The sequence below is a fragment of the Onychomys torridus genome, chromosome 7 (assembly GCF_903995425.1).
Source record: "Onychomys torridus chromosome 7, mOncTor1.1, whole genome shotgun sequence".
Taxonomy (NCBI): domain Eukaryota; kingdom Metazoa; phylum Chordata; class Mammalia; order Rodentia; family Cricetidae; genus Onychomys; species Onychomys torridus.
This window is the reverse complement of record NC_050449.1, coordinates 58144284-58158052: the sequence shown is the minus strand read 5'-3', so window position 1 is coordinate 58158052 and position 13769 is coordinate 58144284. Positions and strand designations below refer to the sequence as shown.

General features: G+C 48.0%; 1 protein-coding gene across 13 annotated transcripts in view; it reads right to left on the bottom strand.

Moving 5' to 3' along the window:
* The window catches only part of Megf11 (multiple EGF like domains 11), a 322995-nt gene that overhangs the window by 46812 nt on the left and 262414 nt on the right, over positions 1 to 13769 (bottom strand). For all 13 annotated transcript variants that reach the window (XR_004945398.1, XR_004945399.1, XR_004945400.1 and 10 more), the window contains one exon: positions 6548 to 6722. Coding sequence is in view for 10 of the 13 variants with exons in the window: in XM_036191919.1 (XP_036047812.1) it covers positions 6548 to 6722 (175 nt within the window). In the remaining 3 variants the exon portion in view is untranslated. The remainder of the gene's footprint in view (positions 1 to 6547; positions 6723 to 13769) is intronic.

The following is a 13769-nucleotide window of genomic DNA, read 5'->3' as shown; positions in this document are numbered from 1 at the left end:
TTCCAAGTCTCTGCAACCTCTACACTGGGTAAGGTGGGTTGTCTAAGGTACACCTTTGTGCTAGGAACTCAGGTGCTGCAGGACAGCTCCTTCTGCTTCCTCTTTAAACCGGATAGTGTTAGGATTGAAAGTAAACTAGTTTAGATAGTTCAGGCAGTAAGGGTATAAGGGTGGTTGCTACCACATCTGATAACCTGAGTTCAATACCTGGTACCCATATGGTAGAAGGAATAACTGATTCCTGCAAGTTACATCTGCATGCATCCCACAAAATAAATAAATACACAAACCTCAGAGAGGCTCATGGGGGAAGATTCAAGTCCCAACCTCACCAGCAAGCGACCCACATGCCCCTTTCTGTAGATGTCAGTCTGGAAACTTCTACATTAATGGTCCTGCTATTCTCAAGGATTCCATTCATTAAAGAGACTTCACCAAGCAAACTGTTCCTGTGGCAGGCATGGTAGGTGGTGGTTGGGAGCTATGAGGTTAGGGGAGACAGGTCCTTGTCCTCAGGGAGGCAGCCGGAGCGGGAGCCCTGGGCTTTGAATGTAGAAGAGGTGTGAGTGTGAATCCTCCTGAGAGGAGCATCTATGGAAAGTTTCGTGAAGAGGCCATCTGGAGAACTGGACAGGATGTTCATAGATGCAGTAAAGATGGGGGTGCGGTGAGGAAGAGAGGAAAGACAGGTTTGGGCAGAGCGAGTCACATGTGGTCACGTAGCAGACAAAATGAGACTGCAGAGTGACAGGAAGCAGCGGTGTAGAGTTCCTTTGGTGGCAATGAGGAGTCATGGAGAAGGGTTAAAACGCACCCAGCCTGCAGAAGGGTGAATAGTTCCTCATGACCTGCCCCTCACCCACAGTTAAGCTATTTCTCTAGGCAGGGTACTGGGGAAGAAGGCTCCTCCCCTCCTCTGAGAGACACTGCCAGGGCAGGGCTGCAGGTACCCCAGGACTTTAACAGACATTCTCCCCCTGCCCTGCCCTTCCCCCAGGCTGGAGCTGTTTTTGTCCAGTAGAGGAGCAAGAGGAGATCACGGTACTGTCCGAGGTGCTGAAACCCTGTCTAACCCAATCTGAAGCACTCCTGATCCCCAGAGTTTCCTTTGAGCAGAGAATTTCATTCCTATTTTCTTTTCCCCAAAGCAGAAATAGAACCTAAAACATTAGCAGAACCCAAACTATAACTTGGTCCTTGCCTTTTTATCCCAGTAATTGCTTTCCTGCATCAGGAAGGCCTTATGCCCCTCCCCAATGGAGGCTCTGAGTGATCGATCCTTTTGCTCAGGCTAAGCTAACACAGAAAACGACCCTCTCTCTTCTACCCACAGCCTTATTCCAGACTCCCCATATGATGACAGTGGCATTTCACAGGACCTCCTGAGGGACAAGTCACAATGGCCCCCAGGTGCTGGCGTAGGCCTGCCTAGACTAGCAGGTGTATGCTTACGAATCTGCCTCACCTGGGATGCTTGGGTACAGCTCACCCCAATACCCTGTAGGTATCACATGTGTGCTGGACCTGAGAAAACCAGCATCTACTCTCTACCCTCATAGCTTGGCATCTGAGCAGGTACCTATTGTTCAGGCCCTGATCTATAAACTTATGTAGGAAGCTCCCTATTCTCACCACAAAGTCCCTTGTCACAGATGAGGACAGCCAGGCTTAAGCAGGATACAAGACTTGCCATAGGCAGAGGCAGTAGTGGGAAGCTGGAATTTGAACTCTGGTCTGTATTGTTCTGGAATGTCTCATCTACCAAAACTCATTACCATCCAAGCATGTAGTACCTCCTCCTCCTTCACTTCTGGCTTTCTAATCCTGGCCAAGGTTCTTTCCCTGCTTAAATTTCAGATCATTTGCAAGCCAAGGAAAGTGGAAGTATATGTCTGTAGGGCTCTCATGAGACATAAAGCAGATGATGCATGCAGCAGGAACACAGTGAGTGCTCTCCACTAGGCTGACTATCATTACGATCGGACAAGATCCTTGATGGCTGGCTGGGTGTCTGATGAGCCTTGCCACACCCCAAGTCCTTGGCATCCTCAACATCAGGGTCTTAGGAATGAAGGGATAATTGTTAAGAGTCATTAGCATCAGCCCAAGCCTATTCCTGCTCTCTGTCCGGTGGCCTCAAAGGGTGGAGACCACCTGGCTATCAAGTCCCTGAGCTCCCAAAGGCAGTTCTATGCTAGCTCATCAGCACTATTCATGTTTATATGCAGCCCAAGACCCTCCCAGCCCTTACAGGGTCAGCATTCATAAAGTTGCCCTCACATCCTTCTAAAGGGCCCTTGGAAGGGAGCTGGGGGGCGTATAGCTCAGTGGGTAGAGTGCTTGTCTAGCGTGCATCCATTACCAGCCTGGCTACTCAAACACAGCAGCAGGCAAGGCTGATCGACTCCTCCCATCTTACATGAGAGGGAAACTGAGGCCCAGGAAGGTGTGAAGTAGAATGGCCAAGGTTACCGAGTCCAGGATGAATCTCCAACACCCAGAAATGAGCTTTTAAAATTAGCTCTTTATTAATTCCTCCTGTTGTGAAATCTTTCAGCAAACAGGCAGGTATGTAGTCACAAATCAACAAACACACAAAAGCACTGCTAATTATTACTGACTGTGGGATGCTCTGGGGGAGACTGGGCTCTGCTGATTGATGGCCCCATCCCCTATGTTACCAAGCTGGCTAATTGCTGGAAGTCACATCATTCAGAAGCTGGGGCAAGGGAAGAGGAATGGCATCTCCCCTGGAGCCTGGAGCTCCTGGGAATGAGTCAGGCCATTGAGAACAAGGCCTGCTTTGTAATCACCTCCAGCAGCCCCTGTCCAGCACCACCAGGCCCCGGGAAAGCCTCTCCGGGTATATAATGAGGTCGAGCAGGAGTGGGAATTCATGGGGTCTCACCAGGACAGCGTGCTTACAGTCTGTTTTAGCTTACAGCGCCAGGTAGGCTGGACTCAACAGTGAGAGGGTTCTGATGATCTATCTGATCACCAAGTCCCGCAAAGTTCAAAGACAGGAAATCATTTACATTCTAGATGGGAGGCAGCAGCCTAGCTTCCAGTGGGTCCCTGGCTGGGGGCAGTGAGCACATGGACAGACAAATGCTCCCTTCCCCAGCCCTCCTGGAACCTCAATTTTCTTTTCTGAGTAGCAGTGATTAGTCAGACAACAGGGGGCAACAGGGGAACAGAGGAGGGAGAGAATGACCAGACCCATGACAATGTACATCACCAGACCATGATGACTCTCAGCCAGCCCCCAATTAGGTGCACCAATGTGCCCATGAAGTCTGCATAGTAAACAGTCTCAGAAATCAGTGGCTTCAGGGCTGGGGACATAGCTCAGTTGGTAGACTGCTTGCCTAGCATGCATGAAATCCTGAGTTTAACCCCCAGCACTACATCAAATGGTGATATGTACCTGTAGTACTAGCATTAAGTGGGTAGAGGTAGGAAGATCAGTAGTTCAAGGACAGCTTCAGCTACACAGTGGGTTTAAATCTAGCCTAGGCTACATGAGGTTCTATCTAAAAGCAGAATCAGTGGGTTCTTCCTCCCTGTCTGTGTACAATTGTATAGGAAGGGCCTGGGACCTGAGAGGAGAAGCCATTTCGAAGTCATAAACCTTCCTTAGTAGCCAGACTAAGACAGGGGCAGAATGTCCTTTCCAGCAGCCTGCTACCAATTGCTTCTCTGCCTGACCTCCTGGTGATGGGATAGCTTTAATCCCAAATAACTATTTGCCAGACTCTAAACCTAGAATGCTACCATTATTATTATTTTTAATTATGTATGGGTTCTGTGCCTGCATTTATATCTGTGTGTGTCTGGTGTCCTTGGAGACATGAGCAGGGAATCGAATCCCCTGCAAATGGAGCTACAGATGGTTGTGCTGGGAATTGAAACCAGTTCCACTGGAAGAAGAGCCAGTGCTCTTAACCACTGAACCATCTCTCCAGCCTCTAGTGCTTCCATTCTTTTAGATAGTAATGGACCAAAATTCTTGCCAACACAGGCAAATAAGAGAGAAACTATTGGTGAAATTATTAAGGCCACTCTACATAGTTAAAAGGGAGGTTTATTTTGTGGGGTAATTTACTAATGAAGGGATAGGTAGGTTGTAGGGTCTGGGAAAGGTATGGCGCAGTCCGGCAGTGTTCTCTGGAGAACTCTGCTTGGTCTACCTCCAGCGTCCAGGTTACAGGAACCAAAAAGAGAGCCTTCTCCTCTCGATCCTGGGTCTTCAGCTTCCTCCCTCAGCCCCGCCTTGTGGGCGTGACCATTACTGAAACCTCAATGGGGGTTGGAACTTCCAGGCCAAGGCTGGGATGGCTACCCACTACAAGAAACTATGTAGAAGAGATAGACGACAGATTTCTTTCCCTTTAAAGACCCCAGAGTCCATGTCCATCCAACTTTATTTGCTCTGGGGAGGAGCACATTGGAGCTTGATGGCATTTTGTCCTAGCCTAGCTCTGCAGACCAGGAGTACTTGCTCTCAAAAGATCCACTGCCATGATGGTCACAAGAGCTTAGGAATCAGTGGATTTATACCACTCCAGCCAGCCGGCCCTCAACCAGGCCAGACTCACCAGCACCTCCAAGGCCAATGATCTTGCAAATCAAGGCTGAAAAGCTTGTTCTTGGAGAATGTAGCTGAGATAGTAGAGTGCCTGCCTGTTATGAACTGAATGAGGACTTGAGTTTGATCTAGAGCATTGCATTAACCAAGTTTGATGGTCCATACCTGTCATCCTAGCACCGAGGAGACAGAGGCAGGAGGATACAAAGTTCAAGGTTATCCCTGCTACATAGCAATCCAGAAAACCTGTAATAATAAGACTATCTTCAAAACAAATAACTTTAGGAAGGAAGGAAGAAAAAACCCTGCTATGCATCTGGTTCCTACACAGTGAGAACCACTGACCAGCAGCACCCACAACCTGTGGGAACTCAGCAGATATATAAAGCCTTAGCCACACTGCAGACATGTTGGATCTGAACCTGTAATTTACCAAGGCCGCTATGTACGGTGGCTCCAGGCATCCCTTCTCTGTACCATAAGTAACCTAGTAAGGCGAGAGCCCCTTCACAGAGGATAAACAGAACCCAAGAGAGTGGGTCCAAGGTGACATGATTGTAGGTAGGAGAGCCAGAGTGTGTGTGACCTGGTTACAGGTTTCAACTCCACAAACACTTCTCAAAGCACAATGGAACATTATCTCTGGGGACACCTAAGTATGGGGGTCTTCAGAGCAGCGGAGCATATCCCATCCCCAGTGTCATCTTCTCCCAAATCAGACCTGGTAAAGACCAACATGATTGACGAGGAAATACAGTGAACAAACACGTAGGGGGAACATTTGCTCTACCTAGTAATCAGACATGCAAATGAGAGCAACATTTAGGAGCCATTCTCTACCTATATAATTAGCAAGACGGGAAGAAAAAAAAAAGCCAAAACTGTTCTGAACAAGGCACATGCATATACAACCCGCGACAGCACAGATTTATATAACCCTTTGGGAAAGTGATCTGGCAACATCCATCAAGAGCCATGAATATATTGTGCCCGCTGACCTGGGAATTCACCCGAAGGAAATAATTCAATGGGACGGCGGGGTGGGGAGCCAGCTGCATGAAAGAAGATGCTCACTGCAACACTGGCTGTGAACATGGAAAATCCTAATATTCTGCATGAAGGGAAGGGCTGGGGAAACTGGGCATCTATCAGTCCCTGCTCTGCTAGGCAGCCATCTGAAATGAAAATTAAAAGGTGTAAAAAGTAACCTAGAAACATGGGTGAAAGAAAGAATGGGGCTGAGCTCAGAGGCAGCGAGTACACCAGCCTCACATGTGGGAGGCTGTAGGTTCGATCCTCTAGACAACCCCATCCCCCATTACACACAACACCCCTGACCTCCACACAGAACTAACATTGCCCAGCCTGATAGTGCATGCCTGTTAACCCAGCAGTCAGAAAGCAGAGGTGGGTGGATCTCTGTGATGTTGAGGCCAGCTCAGTCTACATAGTGAGTTCCAGGACAGTCGGAACTATACAGTGAGGCTTTGTTTTAAAATAAATAAATAGCCGGGCGGTGATGGCGCATGCCTGTAATCCCAGCACTCAGGAGGCAGAGGCAGGTGGATCTCTGTGAGTTCGAGGCCAGCCTGGTCTACAAAGTGAGTTCCAGGACAGCCTCCAAAGCTACAGAGAAACCCTGTCTTGAAAAAACCAACCAACCAAACAAACAAATAAATAAATAAGTGGAAAATGTATGCACAGGAGGACAGGGAAGAGCTGGAGGGAGAGGAAGACAGTTTCAGGGTCAAGGACAGTGGACAGACTCTGTTACCCTTGCAGTTATAAACCTCAGAGAACAGTTTCAAGGGCTCTCAGACACACTCTATGTCTGAAGGTGACACACAGACAGTCCTATCCCTCATTCCTGGACAGAGGGTCACACTCCAGATTGCCAAAAGTAGGGAAAGCTGGCCCACTGGGGACCAGAGAGGCTATGAGAGGCCTCTCCTGACTTACCATGAAGCCTGGGGCACAAGTGCAGCTCCCAGTGATGCTGTGGCAGTCAGCGCCATTCTGGCAGGTGCAGGGCAGCTGGCAACCGTTGCCATAGTAGCCAGCAGGGCAGGACTCATTGCAGAAGTGGCCCGACCAGCCTGGTTGGCAGGTACAAGCTCCAGTGACTGGGTGGCAGCTGAGCAGAGGAAAGAAGGGGTAAGAAGACATCCCAGTCAGGGTTGCAACTCTGTCCCTTCCTTGCCCTCCCCAAGTCTAGCCTTCCCAAGGGAGTAAGAGCAAAGGACCCCTGTGGTTAAGCTAGTCATGCCTTGTTTATGAGAAGATGTCATGGCCATACAAGGCTCATAGTTAAGTAACTTGCCTAAGTCGTTCAGCAAGGAGGTATACCACTAGGATTAGAACCCAGGCCTTCTGATTCTCAAACATGCATTTTTTTTTTCCTTTTTTCTTTGAGACAGGGACTCATGGAGCCCAGGATACCTTTGAACTCCCTATGTAACCAAAGGTGACACTGGATTTCTGGTACTCCTGTCTCCACCTCCCAAGGGCTAAGATGACAAGTATATGTTACCATGCTCTGTTTACACAATGCTAGAATCAAACCCAGGCCTCCTGCATACTAGACAAGGACTCTACCAACTGAAATTATATCTATCAATCGATTGATAGATAGATATCTTCTTTATTTTTGGTTTTTTGAGACAAGGTTTCTCTGCGTAGCCCTGGCTATCCTGGAACTAGCTCTGTAGACCAGGCTGGCTTTGAATCCACCTGCCTCTGCCTCCCAACTGCTGGAATTAAAGACATGCACCATCATGCCCAGCTTGTATATTCTTTATAAAACAACACAGCCCAAAGCATAAGGCAGTGTCTTATTCCCTTGACTTATAGACTCTGAAGTCCAGAGTTCTCATCTCTCACCCCTCACCCACAGCAGATACCTAAGGTGGGGAGGGACCCATGAGAAGTCAACCATGCTACTAGCAGCTCTCCCCAGAGTAGACTCTTGAGAACATTGATAAATAAGTTTTAACAAGACCTCAGGACAGGGTGACGCCTCACTGACAATGTGTGTACCTCAGGGAACTGCCATGTGGGCCCCCTTACGCTCTATGACCAAGTGAGCCCTTCTGCCTCTTTTATCTGTCAAGGCTACAGAAAGAGCCATTGGTGGCAGTGGGGGTGTGACCGTGGAGGGGGACAGCTTTGACTGATCACGGTCTGTCTGATCCAGCAGCCAATATCATTTCCTGATCAAGAGCCCCCAAATATAGTAATGGCGTGTTCTGCTGAGTTCCTGATCTCTGCAGGGGTGTGACTGACTCATGACACCATCTGCTGAGTCCACATGCTGGGACATTTTCCCTAGGATGGTCTCAGCAGATGCTAAGGTGGGCCACACCTGAGAGACCTCTGATGGGCTCCTGTGACCTCAAGACTCCTTCGTTTGCCACACTTTCTCAGAATTCGGCTGTGAGCTGATTCTCTCCCCTTCCTTCCCTTCCTTTGAGCTCTGGGGGGGGGGTCAGACCTACAGCCCCTCCCCTCCCTCCAGCTCCTGTCTACCCCCCACTCCTCATCCCAATATGGCTCCTTTTAAGTCTCTCTTTTGTGGTTCTAGAGACCAGCCCAGGGCTCCCTGCAGACTAGGCAAGCCATTCTGCACTACATGCCCACATGGTTCACACTTGGCATTTGCTTCTGGGCCAGCCCAGACTAGCACAGCAGGGGGCAAATGGAAACAGGCTGCTGAGCTCACCTCCTCCCTGCTCTGGAATCAGGCTCAGATTTGATCTGGGAAGCCCTGCAGTGGCTGGCCAATGCTAGCTAGTCTTTGTTCCTTTAAGTTCCACAAGGACAGGAGCTTGGTGTTCCCGGGCCAATACTGGCTCCTCATCCCAGTTCATATTCACTGTCCAGTTTACACACACAGGGAATGCACATTGCTTTTACCGTATTAAATTATTATTTTCTTCTTGAGACAGATCCTCATACAGCCTTAAACTTACACTGTAGCTGAGGATGATCCTAAGCTTTATATTTTGCATTAGTTATTTATTTTGTGTGTAAGTGCATAGGCACGGGGATGCCACGGCACACTTGTAAAAGTCAGAGGTCAACTTGTGGGAGTCAGCTCTCCATCTACCATGTAGGTCCCAGGAATAAAACTGAGGCCATCAGGCTGGATGGCAAGCAACTTTACTCAACCGCTCCCAACCCTGATCCTCCTGCCTCTACCTCTCCAGTGCTAGGGTAACAGCTGGGTACCATTACCACACCTGGTTTTATGCTGTGCTGGAATTCGAACCCATTCATGTATGCTAGGCAAGCACTCTGTCAGCTGAGCTACAACCCTGGCCCTCTGCGTTGAATTATTTTCTCTGTTTGTTGACTTGTTTGTTTTCTGTCTATCCAGTAGGTTCCAGCTCCCCCGGGAAGAGTTCTTGTCTGTCTGGTCAGCTCTCAGGGCCCAGTGGGGTTCCTGGCACAGGGGAGGTGCTGACCTCATGGCATGCTTAAATGAATGAATTAATGAACAGAGTAACTGTGAGCAGCCAGTCAGCCTCTCTTCTAGGAGGCCCTGGTGTTCTTGTAGAAAATGAGGGGGTGGACCAGAACAGACAGTTCTGGAATAATAAGAACCAGGAGCTAATAATCACTTCAGAAAATGTTTAGTCTCATTAATCATCCAGTCAAAACAACAATTGGATATTACCTTCTCTCTATCAAAACACGGACGAGCTTTTCAAATGCTGGTAAAGGTTTCCAGACAATCCGAGGTTATGTATCAGGAGACTAGATATATGCAGATGCCTTGGCCTTGTAATTCCATTTCTAAGAATCTATCCTAAGGAAACAGTCATGGCTGTGGAGGAAGATTTATGCACAGAGATGTTCCCTGAAGCATTATTTATAACAGTGGGAAATGGAAGCAATTTGAATAATAATAAATAATATGTGATCAGGCTATTAAAGCAGCAGGCACCTCACACATAAATTTCTTATCTTCTGCCAACCTGTGAGGTAGGAATGTGAGCCTCCATTTTACAGGTGGTACCCAGAGGTTCTGGGACCTGCCCAAGGTCACACAGATAAGTGGATAAATGATGGAGCTGGGGTTTGAACCAAGGTCTGGCCATGTTTATCCTGTGCTTCGTGTCACCTCTGACAAGAAGGTGCTAGTTAAATAGTTAGGACTAGCCTTAAGAAGGAATCTTAGATGCCAGGTGTGATGGTGTACATCATTAATCCTAGCACTTGGCAGGCAGAAACAGGTGGATCCTTGTTAGTTCAAGCCCAGCCTGGTCTACATAGTGAATTATAGGCCAACCAGGGCTACATAGTGAGACACGGTCTCAAAAAAAAAAAGAGGAGAAAGAGGAATATAATCGAGGTATTCACTGTTTCTCCAAATAGCTAATGATTTAAGATCAAATAAAATATGCAAATTATATACAAAGTTTATATTTTAGGGCCAAGGATATAATTCAGTACCTGCCAAGTATGTTTGAGGCCTTGGGTTCAATTTAGTACCACCCCCCCAAAAAAAAACCCCAAATAATCCCCAAACAAAATCTCACAACAGGGGCTAGAGAGATGGCTCAGTGGTTAAGAGCACAGGCTGTTCTTCCAGAGGACCCAGGTTCAATTCCCAGCACCCACATGACAGGTCACATCTGTCTGTAATTCCAGTTCCAGGGAATCTGACACCCTCACACAGACATGCATACAGGCAAAACACCAATGCACATAAAGTAAATTAATAAATAGATCTTAAAATAAAAACCATAACAAAATATGAGCTGCACAAACAAATCCTCAAACTAAAACAAAATCATAAAGTCCCCCCAGATTAAAGTCATGATCTGAAATATGAAAAATGTGCAGGTACTGGGATCCGAACTCAGGTCCTCTACAAGTACATATTTGCTTTAACTGCTGAGCTGTCTCTCCAAGCCCATTCCTTTCTTTCTCACACCCTTGTGGTCTCTGCTCTTTTCTTTTTTCACTTGGACACTGGATTCATGTAGCCCAGGCTAGCCTTTAACTTGCTATGAAGTTGAAATTGGTCTTTTAACTCTTCTGCCTCCACCTGAGGTACTGAGATTCCAGTCAGTACACCTAGTTGATTGGGTCTGGGGGATGGAATCCAGGGCTTGGTATGTGCTAGGTGTGGTGGTTTAAAGGAGAATGGCCCCCATTGGCTCATATATTTGAGTGTTTGGTCCCTAGTTGTGGAACTGTTCTGAAAGGACTAGGGGGTGTGGTCTTGTTGGAGGAAGTGTGTCACTGAGAGTGGGCTTTGAGTTTCAAAAGCTCATTCCAGGCCCATGCTTGCTCTATCTCTCTGCCTTCTGCCTGTGAGTCGGGATGTAAGCTCTCAGCCACTGGTCCAGCACCATGCCTGCCTGCCTGCCACCATGCTTCTGCCATGATGATCATGAACCGTCCCTCTGAAACTGTAAGCAAACTCCAATTAAATGCTTTCTGTTATAAGTTGTCTTGGTCATGGTGTCTCTTTACAGCAATAGAGCAGTAACCAAGGCCATAGGCAACACTCCACCAGCTGAACTAGATCCCCAGTTCTACAATTCTATTTCTAGAAACAGGACATTGGCTTCTTAATTTGATAATCTGTTATAATTCTCTAACTGTCCCTCTGAAAAGATGCTGAGGAGTGACTGCAGACCATCTGGCTTTTTATGTTTTGTTTGTTGAGACTATGAAGCCCAGGCTGGCTTTGAACTCATGGCTATCCTTCTGCCTGTATGCCCCACTGCCAGGGCCTCCCTACTCTTGGGTCACCTGGCTGTTCGCGCAGTGCTGGGGGAGGCTCGGACCAAAGTCCGGATCACCGATACTCAGGCCGCCTCCTCTGTGTCAGGTTTTCCTGATTTTCTTCCTCTTTCCAGACACAGATGAATCACTAGCAAACAGGAGCCGGAAGCTGCACAATGCACGCAGCAGCTTCACAGAGTGCGCTTTTCTGCCATTCTTTTGCCCTGATGAGATTTCTATCTCCACGGCATCTGCTGGCTAAATCAAATCTTTCAAAGGTAATCCGCCATCATGGCTACTGGAATTCATCTATGACGATCCAATTTCGGAGGGGACATTTAAGAGGCCTGACACCAGACACTGTCCTCAAGGTGAATGCTCTATGAAGAAAGGTGGTCTCTTCTGTGTTTTCACAGAGCCCAGAGAGGAAACAAAGCTCCCCAGCCCTGCTCCTTCCCAGGGCAACCCAAAACCTCTCTGGGGCAGCTAGCCAGAGGGGAGGGAGCAGGGAGAGGTTATAGGTGGGCTGGGGTTAGAGTCCTGTGTCTCCTCAGAAGGATGCTGGACACTTCTAGTAACTTCACCTCCCTCCCACTTTCAAAGACCACAAGAGAAGTTGCCCCTATGCTGATCAAAAGTGATAGATTGGGAGATGGACATAGAGAGGAGAGGGGTATATACTGAAAGAACCAAGCAGATGCCGTAACAGGCTGCTCAGTCTTCTCTCAGAGATCAGGCCTCGATTTCAGTTTCCCGAGACTTGAGCAGTAGCTCCCTTTCTGCACATACTCTGACCGCTCAAGGTTCAGCCAGTTGTTCACTGTCTGGGACCCCTCACTATGTCCATGGCAGCTCAAGGACAGAGCCTGGACCACTAAGCCAGCCCCCACAGTCAGTACGTGCTAGGCCAGCCAGCCCCCATGGCAGCTCAAGGACAAAGCCTGGGACTTGTCCTGGACAGCCCCCAAAATGATAACTGTGACCCCCAACCAATAAATTCAAAGGTTACATACCAATTAAAAGAGAACAGAGATAAAAATAAACCAATCTGAGTTGCACCCGTGCAAAACCCCCAGCCCCCCCACCCAACCACCCTGAAGGGCTTGCAGTTTTAGCCTTTAAATAGCTAACCACCCAAAGAAACAGCAACTCCTCCCTGCCTCACTGTATTGGGTGTAGGAACGAGTTCCCTGTCTAGACTTGTAAACTTAAACAGAATAAACCTTGCTGTTGCATTCTGGACATCCACGGTCTTTGGTGGTCTCTTTGGGGTCATGATCTGGGCATAACATATATCAGGGTATTTTCTTAGGTAGCTAGTAAAGAACCAGCTTGCCTCCATCTTAGACTTAAAGGCCATCTTATAGTAAAGACAAACTAGGCTCATTTCTCTTATGATTAAACCTCTGTTTCTCAAGGACTGTGCTGTGCCCCACCTGTAACCTTAACTACAAATGGTTCTGCACCGCACATTCCAGGAATGGCAATCATGCCTTTGTTTCAAAAAGTTGTTTATAACCAACCTGCAACCTTCCCTTTGTTTTTAAAGGTTTTCCAAACACCTCACTACGCCCACCCTGCAACCATGGCATTGTGTCAGGAGGTCCTCAGGAGTAATTGCTATGCTTATGTTCTGTTCCTGGAACTCTATTTTGCCTGACAAACCCCCCATTTGGAAACCCCCTACCCCTGAGCTATAAAGGCCTTGTCTTCCTCACATCCAATGCTGACCTCTTGAACCCTGCCTTGGGGGAGGCAGCCCCTGTACATGAATAAAAAAGCTTGCTTTAATTAATTTGCCCATGATGATTTGGGTTGGGGGTCTTTCTCTTCCCATCTTTGGGATTAACAGTCTATCTGAAGCCAGGACAGAGGGGACAACCCCCATCCAATACCTTCAACTTCGCTGCCTGAAGACTGAAATTGTAGCCCCCATCTGTCTCTCCCTCCCTCCCTCCCCTCCTCCTTCCCTCTTTCCCTTTTTCCCTTTCTCTCTCTCCCCCCTTCCTTCCTTCCTCCCTCCCTTCCTCCCTTCCTTCACCCCTTCCCTATTTTTTTTTTGAAACAAGATCTCATAGCACCCATTCTGACCTCCAATTAACCAAGAACGACCTTGAACTTCTGAACCTCCTGCCTTTGTCTCCTACCTGCTGGAATTATAGGTGTGTGCCACCATGCCCAGTTTTTGCTATGCTGGGGATGGAACATGCACCCTGGCCTTACAGGTGCCAGGCAAATGCTCTACTAACAGAGACACACCCCTAGCTGCAGGTCTTTGCTTTCTTTGTATCTCAAGAGAAGGCTTGCTCTACAGTGAGTCAAAGCTTCACAGGAGGAGCAAGGCTGAGCTGTGTCCACACACAGGGAGAGACCTGTCCTCTGTGTGCACAAGGACAAAGCCAAGAGCAACAAGGATTCAGTTAGACCAGAGGTTCTCATCTCA